Here is an 11,499-nt window from a genome sequence, read left to right on the forward strand (position 1 = left end):
TTGTTTTACTGTTGAAATCGCCGTGAGGTTCGAATGCACTATTGGCGGAATTTTTCCTCCTAACTTCACGACAACAAAAACAAAGCAATCACCTCAATATGGATAAAATAATTTGGCTAAACTTTATTAAGATACAATAGATTACATGCGTTTATAAATTGTTTCATGTCATGATCATGAACTATATTACAGTACACACACTCTTACAGTACACATAGGTCACCAGTTTTTAATTAAAAGCGAATCATGCAACAATCTATCTTTATTTAGTAACTAGTATTTTGTACAATAAGATCACAGTGTCTTGTCAATATTGCTTACAAGTAATTGTTTGCGTATTAAGTAATCATTACATAACAAAAGAATTACTGAATGTCTTTTTTTATCAGCAAAATACTGTAAAACTTGTATAAGACGGAAATGGTGGGACCAGCAAAACATGTTCAACTTTATAAAAATTCTGAATAAGAGTAAGTCAGACTCAGAGACATTCACTGAAAAAATTTTACATAGATAGCATATGTAATCTAAAATCTAAATTGGATTAACTTCGACTGAAGGATGTCTTAGCTCCCATATAGGATTGCATTCCAACCAGAAAACTAATGAGCCAGGCAATTATGGGACCCAGGAAAATTCAGGGCCTATAAATTCCTTTAGACTAGTCCAACTTATGCAAATTTTACTGTAAAGTATTAATTTTCTTCTTTAGTCTATGAAGTCCTTGTTTGTTCACAAATGTGACTGAATTTTCTGAAAATAGAAATGGATGAGATATTCTATTTGAACGGAGCATTATGACTGTTATGAAGCCATAATTTTTTCAACAACACTTACTGTGCATGTGGAGGTCTATTCTTCTGAGTACGACAATTCCGTCCCCAGTAACAATCTGGTCGTGAAGTGACAGCATCAGGCAATTCAGAACGGGCTATATCCCTTCTGTACTGATATGCTAACTCTTTATAGTTCCTCAGACCGCAGGAGTAACACATGTATATATCTGGATTGCCTCGAATTCGTGCTCCATCTGTAACAAGAAATAAGCATTGTGGAGATACATGTATATCATTTTCTAGCCTACACCCGTTTCTATTCAAATCAACGAACTCTATGGTAAGAAGGTTTCAAACAAATATAACTCACCAGGACATGTATAGGCACCCGCATGTAACTTGTCAACACACTCACGTTGTAATTGTCTCACAGATATATTCTTTTCAACTAAATAATCCTACAAGACACATTGATATTTCTCAAGACACATTGATTTTTCTCATGTGCTACCGGTACTATGTTTATGTAGGATATTTCACGGCTCTTTTTTTATTCAAAACCAAACAACAATAATGGTATACCTTAAATACATTTGATTCATGGAGATTATCTAAGATTATGTTGGTAAGACATTTTCGTCCCAAAGTAATCACTGCAAGAGAAGATTTGACACAATAATCCAATAAATAATTCTTCACCAATATGTTATTGAATTGTGCTTAATTGAAACCCACCGCTAAACTTGGCTATGCAGCCTAAACAATCACTTTTCTGACAGCCCCAATATGCATGGCAGAAAGCGCGAAAACATATTGCACCTGTTGAAATAAAGAACATAGTAGATACGTACATATGAAATAACAAAAATTTATAACTTTCAATCATAAGAATAATATGGAACTCACAATTTTGTGCAGGTATAGATTGTTCGTGACGTCGGTCTGGCATTGGTAAAAGACAACATGTACACAATATATGGTTCTGATTCAAATTACAAACATAGTTTGGTATAGTTGGCATAATCTTCTGGTCATCTGGATGAACTCTACTAGTAGTGCCAGTGCTAGTACCTAACAAGAAATAATATCGTTATAGAAAGAGACACTGGAACACAGTCTTTTGAAACTGAGTATGAGCTCACTTGGTTCAGCCGAGTTTCCCTGAGATTCTGAAGTTTCTGTAGATGCAATATTTACAGGCGTTGATGAAGGAACATTATTTTCTGAACTACTTGATGTTGTTGAATCTGCAGATACCGGTACTTGTTGAGCACCTGAACCTGTTGGATCTGGTGGGCATTGCCTGCAAAGTGTTCTTGGTGGTCTGAAAAATTACGCAAGCGACTAAATAATTCTTTACCATATGCATGTACATTTTCCGGAGTATGCATGTGCAAAAACACTAAGAGTAAGAAATAATTTATTCTACCTAATTGTAGCATATGGAGTCGTCAGCCCATGTCCTAGGCTAACCAAAGCAGGATTGAAGTTTACAATTCTGTAAGTAAGCACAATTACAGCTGATACAACCCAAACTAAATTCTTTGATTTGATAACTGTTAATGTGAGCATCTAGTTAATCTATCAGTGAATGACAGCATGACACAAATGAATAGAATTTGGAACAATACTGAAGTGCTCTGATCAAATTTTGGGCTAACCCTGGGTTATATCTTGGTCTGTAATGAAATCTTGGGGTAACACTGAATCTCTCATCTTCAGAACTGCTACTTCCCTCTGAAGAATGTCGCACCAGGGTCTTCTTAGAATAAAGCTGGAATAAGGTGGGTGAAATGAAAGCTGAGTAACAAATATAAATCAGACCCAAATGAATCATCCTCTTCTTCAGCATCATTATCATAATCTGAGTCATCAGAGTGTCCACGATTTTTAGGGTACAACTGAAAGAAGCCAAAACCAATACTGGTCATACTTGACATTCTTCACAATACATCAATCACATGAAGTGGACGTTTCAATCAACGATTTTATGGAATTTAAACATGTATTTAGACATGAAATACATGTATATCAGATTCTCAATCAAAATTCTAACCATATCTCTTGTTATCCGATTACGAGAATCCAAATCTTTCATATCCTCTTCGGATCGTTTCTTATCTAAAGGAGATTAATCTTTATTAGAAGCATCTTTAAAATATTAATCAAACGGACTATTTCTAGAGTGTTTTCAATAATCTACCTGGATGAGATTTCAGATATGATTCCACACAATTGTTCACTATGTGATTTTTATTAATGCGATCTACTTTCACTCTACACTGGAAATAAAAACATCATAAATCATACAGTTTGAAAACACGTCGACAACAATCATCTGAAGTAGCTTGTCTTCTTACTGTTGGACATTCATTTGAAGTTTTCATCCAGTCCGAGTAACAACCGGAACAGAATGAATGCATACAAGGCTGTAAACTGAAATGAAAAAAGTCAAAAAATTGTGTCATTCTCAACCCATGAATTGCAATATGAGATGAAAAAGAATATTCCCATATCATACAAACCTGATGCAATCATATAAGATTTCTTGGCATATGATACAAGTCAGTGATTGTAACATATCATCATCATCTTCAGCCATTGCACTAGTTCCCGGTTTACTGCTTGCTTCTTTAGAGCTTGCAGCATGCTCACTATCAACTTCTGTTGCTTGACTGTCAGGTTCATCATCCGCCTTAGGTTTCTTTGAGGGTGTTTCACTGACATCTTCCTACAATAGAATATGTGCGAATATCTACAATACCGAGGCAAATTCCAGCGATTTACGATAAAACAATATTGTCATTCTATTCATACACACCTCTCTCTTACGTTTAGCACTCTCATGGTCATCTAAATCATCAATTGAATCTTTAAACAAATAACATATTCACTTTTTCATCTTAGTTATTTCGATGAATACCGGTAGATTGGAATAATGCCGAAATGCAGATTACGACTTACCTAATAATGTTTGATCACATTCATATTCCTGTGTAAAACTTTCAGTTAAATGCTCATTTTCTAACTCGGCTTTTACTTGGAATAAATAACCTATATCTGTAAAACATGGTAAAGTTAAGTTGTTTTTAAGAGCATTACTTCTTCCACTGCCTTAAATTCCTTGCCTTCATCAAGTACGTGGAAGATTCTGAGAACTTTTGTCATTTGGTCGGTGTTAAACACTGACTTACGTCCAGGCCCAATAGCATGATTTCACTGGGATTCAAACCCACCATCTCTTGGTTGTGAATAACACCTTATCAACCAAGTCACAAAGATAGGATGAAGACCCCAAACAAAGATAACTTTTCAAATCAGAACTTACTTAGATCTTCTTGGTCTTTCTTGTATACAACATGTATTTCATCTCCATGTTTCAACTCGTGGCGCTGTCATTTGATAAGAATGCAATGAGATCTGTTTAAACTTAAGAAGATATTTTACCTATCTCTTTCAAATTATGTCCAAGTAAAAATCTTACCTTGCCCTTTGTTACCCTGGTCTTTAAATTCAGCAAGGTTCCATTTGTACTGAAGAAGATTTAAAGTGGCAAGGAATTTTGCTTCAAGCATCTCAAGAAATCACAACGCAATGAAGCCTACCTTGTGTCTACAATCAAATACTTATCATCGCTAGCTTCGATGTAACAATGTTTACTGGAAACAAGCTTGTTTGAACCAAGACACAAATCACAACCTTCAATAACAGAGAAAAGATACAGATCACCCTTAATGGCATATGCCTACAATAAGTGGATTTGGAATATTTTATGTATAGCCCTATTACCTGCAGCTCTTCCTATGGTGAACTTGTTTTCCTTAATTAGAACAGGTTCAGAGTCCAAATCTGTTGTACTCACAAGTTGTGCCCAATGTTCTTCCGAAGCCATTTCTTTTTTCGTCAGATATTTTCTATTTCAAGTTAATATTCTTGCTTATTCATCATTAGGCTTAGTCCTTTGAATTGAATTAGATGGAATAAATAGAAGCAATATATTGCAACAATCATCTTATCAATCAGACTTTAAACTTAAACGTAAGGCTTAGCCCTTGTCTGCTTACCAACCAGCAGGCAATGTATGGGTTCCCTACCAACCAGGCAATGCATGGGTTCCCTACCAACCAGGCAATGTATGGGTTCCCCACATTTAGGAATGACGGCTGATACCAGACTACGCCCTAGCACGAGTGAGCTGGAGGAGAGCTAGACTTTAACTTATGGGTCTAACTGCAGTTTGGGTCACCTATCCACTGGGTGGCGCTAGTAGGCCTATTAATAAAGAATAGTGTTAGGTACAAGGTTAGGTACATAACCATATTAGGGACACCTAAACTGCAGTCATACAAATTTATGATATTAATTAGTTATCTTTATCATCGTTATTAGCAGATTATTCTAATGTAGTAATTAGCCAATTCTCCCATCAAATAAGGAGAATCCGTACATCGTCTGCCTGCTGGTATTCAAACACTCACTGACAAACTGATAATTACTTTATAAATATAAGGACAGTTTGATATATATCAAATTATAACGTTAATTTATTAGTTCTTCATCGTCGTTATCTCTACGGCTCCTTAAATGATTGACAATATGATGATTTATCAGATAAACCGATAAACCATAGAACTACAGGTCAAATTTTAACATTTTTAAAAATTTTTGACAGCAATGTTTTCTGATGGAGCACCCTCTAGCGGTGATGATTCAATTAAATTAGATTTTATTGCGGATACAATGGTATTTGGGCCTGTCCGTGATGACGACAACAAAATAAAGCAAATAGCCAAAGCTGGTTACAATATATAAGGGATTCAACAACTAGATAAGGAAAAAAGAAAGTAAAAATAACACTGGGTAGAGTTTTTACTTTTACCTTACCGGTTTATTTGATTCCTATAATAATTAAATTAGCTGTGGCATGTGTGCACGCTAATGTCGCCGGTAGGTGGCGATTCATCGATACGCACTGTTGACGCTACGCCGCGCGCGTGTGTTGTGTAGTGTGTAATTAGTGTGTAGTACGAGTGCGCTGATTGACCGGAGCGGTCATTCATGCGTCTGTCTGGTTTACGCACGTAGAATTCATTTCAATGTGTTGTGTGACGGGAAGACGGATTAATCGTTGTAATTTCTTCTGTAGCCTACATTTTGAGTTGAAGAAAGCATCCAGTTGAAAAATACACACGACTTCGACAAAAGGTGATTGCTATAATAATAATAATCAATTAATTGAAAGACCTTTTATTTTTTTCTGGGATCGTTGTTTGGGGATCTGATATATTTTACTATTTTTTTAATACCAATACTATGTCCCTGTGTCGTGAAACTGTGTAGTCTATCATTAGTGAATAACAATAAGAATGAACCATCGTTATGATCCTGAAAGATTGCTAAAAAGAGTATGTTTAGTCAGTGTCACAGAATTACATATCTTCTTCGAATGGAATAATCCAGGTTTTTTAAGTGAGGCGCCTTGCTGTGATTTCATTTTCACCCTGATATCCCCCCGCCCTTGTCCACTTGGTCCCTATAGCATCGACATTGGCTAATTGAAAATAATTTATTAGGCCTAATTCAATTGAGTTATAGTATTCTTACTTTGGTGAATGCATGATAGTAGAGTAGAGGTTGCCTGCCATTATCATGGAGGTAAGCTATTTGTTTCTATTTGTATGACTTGGCATTGGAGCCTGAAATTTAGATTTTTTACTTCAGTCAAATACCAATTAGAATCGAACAGTTTAAAGCACAGCTAAGTCCATGGCAGGTGAGTAGTAATACTTTTCTGGTGTTGACATATTTCCTTCTTTTTTTAGATCAAAGCAATTTTCTTTCTGTTTTAGCTCCACCAAGACCACCTGCACCTATTGTTGGGAAGGTCACCCATCACACTATACTAATATCCTGGGTAGAAGCCTATGAACGTTTAAGTACGACAGTTAAAAAGGGTGATGGAAGAATAAGAGTTGTACTTCAAGAAGAAGATAAAAGTTGCCAATGGGGAAATGCTTACACGTAAGTTCTTTCAATTCTCTTTTTTTCAGAATATGCTCATATTTCAATGCTGTCCTGCTCGCGCAGCAATTTGCCCAAAAAATCATTGTTCATTGTTTTCATTGTAAATCAATCAGTCAAACTTGCTTAATCCGGATTTGATCTAATCCGGACAATATTTGCAGTAGGCCCCTACATTTTTCAAGAAAATGACTTTTAATCCAGATTTCCCTTTACAAACCAGATGAATTTTGTTAGTCCCAAATGATCTGAATCAAGAGGATTCTACTGGTGTATGTTTGATGTATTTTGGTCCCAATTATCAACGAAAGATTTTGCTCAATTTAGATACAGAATCTTGTGCTTATCTTGTTCCTAATAAGGCCTCTCAATTTAGATACAGAATCTTGTGCTTATCTTCTTCCTAATAAGGCCTACTGTTGCCATATGTAGCCTTTCACAAAAACATGCTTGTGATATAAATTTGAAAAAGCAAATCATGAACAGTTCATATTTACATTAATTATTGAATCAACCTACAGCTTCATACAGAATTTGTTTGTTTGGTAGAGAGCACGCCTGGTAATCCTAATGAACATATCGATTAAATCTACGCTTATCTAAATATCTATCTGTTTAATTTCAACGCATGGCGAAATCGATTTACTGGCATGGCCAGCCAAACTTAAAAGACTGTACACAAATACACAGAAAAGTTGTCGAAGTGTAAACCCATTAATAATTTAGTTCTCGGTGCTGCTGTTAAATAAGTGCAATATCTTTTCAACTGGAAACATTAGAAAGTGATTAATCATATTTTTGTTGGAATAATAGTCAAAAGGTGAGAGACGACTGAAAGGGCAACTGAAACTATTCACTGGTGCATGTCAACTGGTCGCTTTACTTTTCCTTCATATATATATATATATATACAAATATACATATCTTTGTGGAAAGATTTTGACAAGTTTCAGGACGTCTGCTGTACAGTCTTTGAAGTCATGCCCAAACATAACCTTAAATTAATTTTTTTTCAAGTCTTGATTCTTTCAGTTTCACTTGTATTTTGTATTATTGCGTGTGAATTTTATTCATATACAATTGATACAAGTTATTTAAACAGGTATTAGTGAACATTCTAGTATATCGCTTCAGATACCATTGTCAAATCTAATGGGCTAGCATTAAAAAGAGTGTAGATCATTTTTGAATTGCAATGGTAAGACTATCACCACAGTATGAGATATAAACCTGATATTCTTTGGACTTGGGGAAGACTATCAACGAAAATCATGCTTGTTCCATTGACACAAATTCTAGGACTGAATTGAGTTGATTTCCAAGTAAAAATTTGAAAAAAAGAAAGATTCATGTATTTGCAGAGGTTACGCTAAGTCCCATGTTGTTGAAGGACTGGAAGCATTGACGAAGTATAGATTCAGAATGTGTTTTAAGAATGACCACGGCGAGAGTGACTGGAGTGCTCCTGTTGTTGTTATGACTACAAGTGAGTTCGTGCTGTCTGTTATTACGGAGATAATTCACCATCATTTGATCGCAGACCGAAATGCAATTTCGAAAGCTTACTACAAGTTTTTATGCTGATTGATTCGTTTTTTTGTGTGTCATTAATGGCAGTTGATATTACGGCATTGCGTGCCATTGAATCCTGAACTTGAATAGACCGCCTGCAAGAACATGATATCAAGCGACACATATTAATGGTTGTATCATTGATTTTTGCAGTTTGAAGACGTCAGTCCTGCTCTTAATAAATCAACATGTACTTCCTGATGAGAGAATTTTTATGCAAACTGTATATGAGTTTAGCGATTATGTTTTTTATAGACATGAAAGATTATATAAGGATGACGAATGGTTTATTCCTTTCTATTTATTACTTTCAGAGGAACCATTGACTGGAGTGCATTTACATAAAGCTGTTATTCATCGCGATATCGATGGTATTGAGAAAGTTCTTAATACTAGGTACATGTATATACTCTTTTGGTAAACATATTTCATTTATGGCTGGTCGCCGTTCTTGTACCAGCAATGACAAGGTTTTACTTTTTGTCTCGTGCTATGTTTTGCAGTGATGTGAACATTGATGTGAATGATAAATCAGGAAATTCACCGTTGATGGTTGCTTCACAGAAAGGATATTTGGAGTATGAGTTAAAAAAATGAATTTTTCTATTTGATAGAGTTATTTTGGTTCGTCTTGAGATGCTGTTTATTTATTCATTTCTTTGATAGTGTTGTTAATGCATTGATTAAGCGAGGGGCTGATGTCAACCTTCAAGATGAAACGGGAAAAACAAGGTAAGTGGACCTATCAGAGGATGCGATATGAAAATTATGTCTTTCTTGAATGACATGTTATTTTCAATCTACAATAGTTTGATGTTGGCCTGCTATGCTGGAAGACTGAATATCGTTGAAATTTTGCGTGAAAACCAAGCATCATATACGATTAAAGATAAAAACGGCGCTATAGCTATTCACTCAGCGTGTGATGGTCAGAATTTAGAAGTTATCAAGTATTTGATCGATGATGGAGCGGATGTTAATGCAAGAGACACCACTTCAGGATGGACACCTCTTCACCGATGTGGTAAGTTTTCATTTTATAATTTGATTATGTATCTTCTTATAGATACGAGATCACCTCTTATCGTATTTTATGCTTACAGTGAAATGTGAAAGTTAAAATTGAAAGTAAGGACTAAGTATTATCTGCATGATTGCTATTTCTGTTTTGAGTTGACCAAGTCCGCTTTGAACGAAAATCCATGAGCTCACTGATCAAGTGTTTGATCCCCATTACTCCATTAGCAATGTACACCATTGAGTGAATTACTCTGCTGTATATTTGCACAGCAAACACCGTTTTCAGCATGTGTGCGTATAGGTTTTTCTGGGACAACCAAATATTAATTTGCACTGATTCAAGTTTTTCAAATGATCTGGTTATGTGGCATTGTTGAATCCATTATCAAATATATCGTTTTGAGATTTCTGATTTTGAGATGAAGCTTTTATCTTTTAAATGAATTATCAATATCCCGATTTCACTCATCTCTATTTCAAGCTGCTATCGGTGGAAATAAAGAAGTTGCCAATTTGTTGATAAGAAAAGGTGCAGTAATCGAGTCGAAGGACAACGATGGGAAAACGCCATTAATGATCGCAGTTGTATATGGTCATCAAGGATTAGTGGAGCTACTTCTACATTATAAAGCTGATATATATGCAACTAATGTGGTATATATCAAATTATTCTAGATCGGATTTTACACGCAATAAGGATTGTTAGAGGTATATTTGCTCTATGAATGAATTGTTTGTTTCTTTTAGTATGGTAAGAGTATATATGAAATGGCCCTGTCAATGGAACGCCAGGTAAATGAAAGGTTATTGTCGAGGGAATGTTGTTATTTACATAATACATATTTGTCATGGATTACTACTACATCTGAGATCAATTTGTCTTGACTGAGTATGCATGGTTTCATTTTTGCAGCGGGTCATCAAAACTATTGAAGATCACATGCAGCTACAGCAGGTGCAAAAGTATGAATTTGTTGAAGGCGAAATGACATAAAGACAGTCATTAGGAGCGTAATGAAATGTTTACAAACCTGTTTATGAACTGGACAGCACAGCAAAGCCTCATTGCTGAAAAATGTGATATAACGATAATTTGATTGTTATTAGTGATCCGTCCATAATTTGACTAGAGTAAGAAATAAACAAATGTTCAAAATGTATAGAAGTTTTGTTATCTGTATTCTATGAGTGTGTGTGTAATTTAGGATATAAAATCGTTTAAAATCCTTTTCTAAGAATCCTTTTTTTTCAATGAAAATTTACTCTGCTTTCTCTAGAATGATATTGATTTTACACATAACTGTGCAGACCAATTCTGTGGGACATAAACCTGGCTTTAAACCAGTTCGAATAGCCCTAGGGTATGGTGAAACTAGGGTAGTCTAAATCAGCTAAAGCTATACACTAGTTCCTAGAATAGAAGTATTGAGATCTGACATTAGTAATATCTAGTTTGTATTCGTCAATACTCAAAAGGTTCATGTTACAGAAAATCTTAAGACACCGCTAAAAAGATTGCTCGTGATATTTTTAGAAACGTGCATAGTTCCAATATGTATCTGTCACAAGAGTATGACATGTGTCAGACAGGATTCAAGAGGTTATTTCTGTAGAATTTTTTTACAATAACCTCAAACGTAAGGTTATTTCTTTCTTCTCTGACCTGTTCAACGTACTGGTATTTGTCTTGTTCTATTTACTTGCCCCAGGGGAAAATATAAACCCAAACCCTCTTACAGAGTAAGATAATACATATGTGCAAACTGTAAAAGAATTGACTTATGTATTCGTTCCCAGATAAGGAATTGTTTTGGAGACACTATTTATCTTTTTAAGGCGTTTGTGTGAAACATCAAGGAAAACGCCCACAAATATTGTTCTAAACCCTGGAAAATGTTGAACCTGATAATGTTGTACGCTTATTATATATATTTCCTATTATAAAGCTACATTATAAAGTTACATGTGCAATAAATGTATATGCTTTAGAGAATAATTCGCGTTAAGTGATATTTTAATTTTCATAACCTGCACTTCCCAGAGAAGGAATTGTAATGGTCGACCCATTAGAGGTGTCCGGCTGGCGATTGATTTCCACGGTTGATTTGAA

At 35.2% G+C, this 11,499-nt stretch overlaps 2 protein-coding genes across 4 annotated transcripts; one reads left to right on the plus strand and one right to left on the minus strand.

Annotated features, from left to right (window-relative positions):
• Positions 1–120: 120 nt before the first annotated feature.
• Positions 121–5,431, minus strand: LOC141898930 (E3 ubiquitin-protein ligase CHFR-like). Of its 3 annotated transcripts, none has more exons than XM_074785080.1 (20): positions 5,273–5,431; positions 4,566–4,735; positions 4,382–4,475; positions 4,261–4,309; positions 4,105–4,168; positions 3,741–3,836; positions 3,598–3,629; positions 3,302–3,507; positions 3,137–3,212; positions 2,980–3,058; positions 2,833–2,897; positions 2,438–2,550; positions 2,206–2,274; positions 1,919–2,100; positions 1,683–1,847; positions 1,512–1,595; positions 1,359–1,429; positions 1,147–1,234; positions 838–1,030; positions 121–753 (listed from the first exon to the last, which is right to left on the minus strand). In XM_074785080.1, the coding sequence occupies exons 2-20, from the start codon at positions 4,666–4,668 to the stop codon at positions 714–716; spliced, it is 1,869 nt and encodes a 622-aa protein (XP_074641181.1). In that variant the 5' UTR covers positions 4,669–4,735; positions 5,273–5,431; the 3' UTR covers positions 121–713. The 3 variants fall into 3 exon arrangements, with proteins under 3 accessions (XP_074641181.1, XP_074641180.1, XP_074641182.1); XM_074785079.1 differs by having other exon boundaries at positions 3,598–3,647; XM_074785081.1 differs by lacking the exon at positions 2,438–2,550 and adding an exon at positions 2,601–2,677 and having other exon boundaries at positions 3,598–3,647.
• A 304-nt stretch (positions 5,432–5,735) lies between these two features.
• LOC141898446 (fibronectin type 3 and ankyrin repeat domains protein 1-like) lies at positions 5,736–11,370 on the plus strand. Its single transcript, XM_074784327.1, has 11 exons — positions 5,736–5,981; positions 6,498–6,549; positions 6,626–6,797; positions 8,159–8,283; positions 8,684–8,765; positions 8,873–8,947; positions 9,036–9,101; positions 9,179–9,393; positions 9,871–10,043; positions 10,137–10,181; positions 10,303–11,370. Exons 2-11 carry the CDS (start codon positions 6,543–6,545, stop codon positions 10,381–10,383), a joined length of 1,041 nt encoding a protein of 346 aa, XP_074640428.1. The 5' UTR covers positions 5,736–5,981; positions 6,498–6,542; the 3' UTR covers positions 10,384–11,370.
• Positions 11,371–11,499: the final 129 nt, after the last annotated feature.

This window comes from Tubulanus polymorphus, chromosome 2 (genome assembly GCF_964204645.1).
Source record: "Tubulanus polymorphus chromosome 2, tnTubPoly1.2, whole genome shotgun sequence".
NCBI lineage: Eukaryota > Metazoa > Nemertea > Palaeonemertea > Tubulaniformes > Tubulanidae > Tubulanus > Tubulanus polymorphus.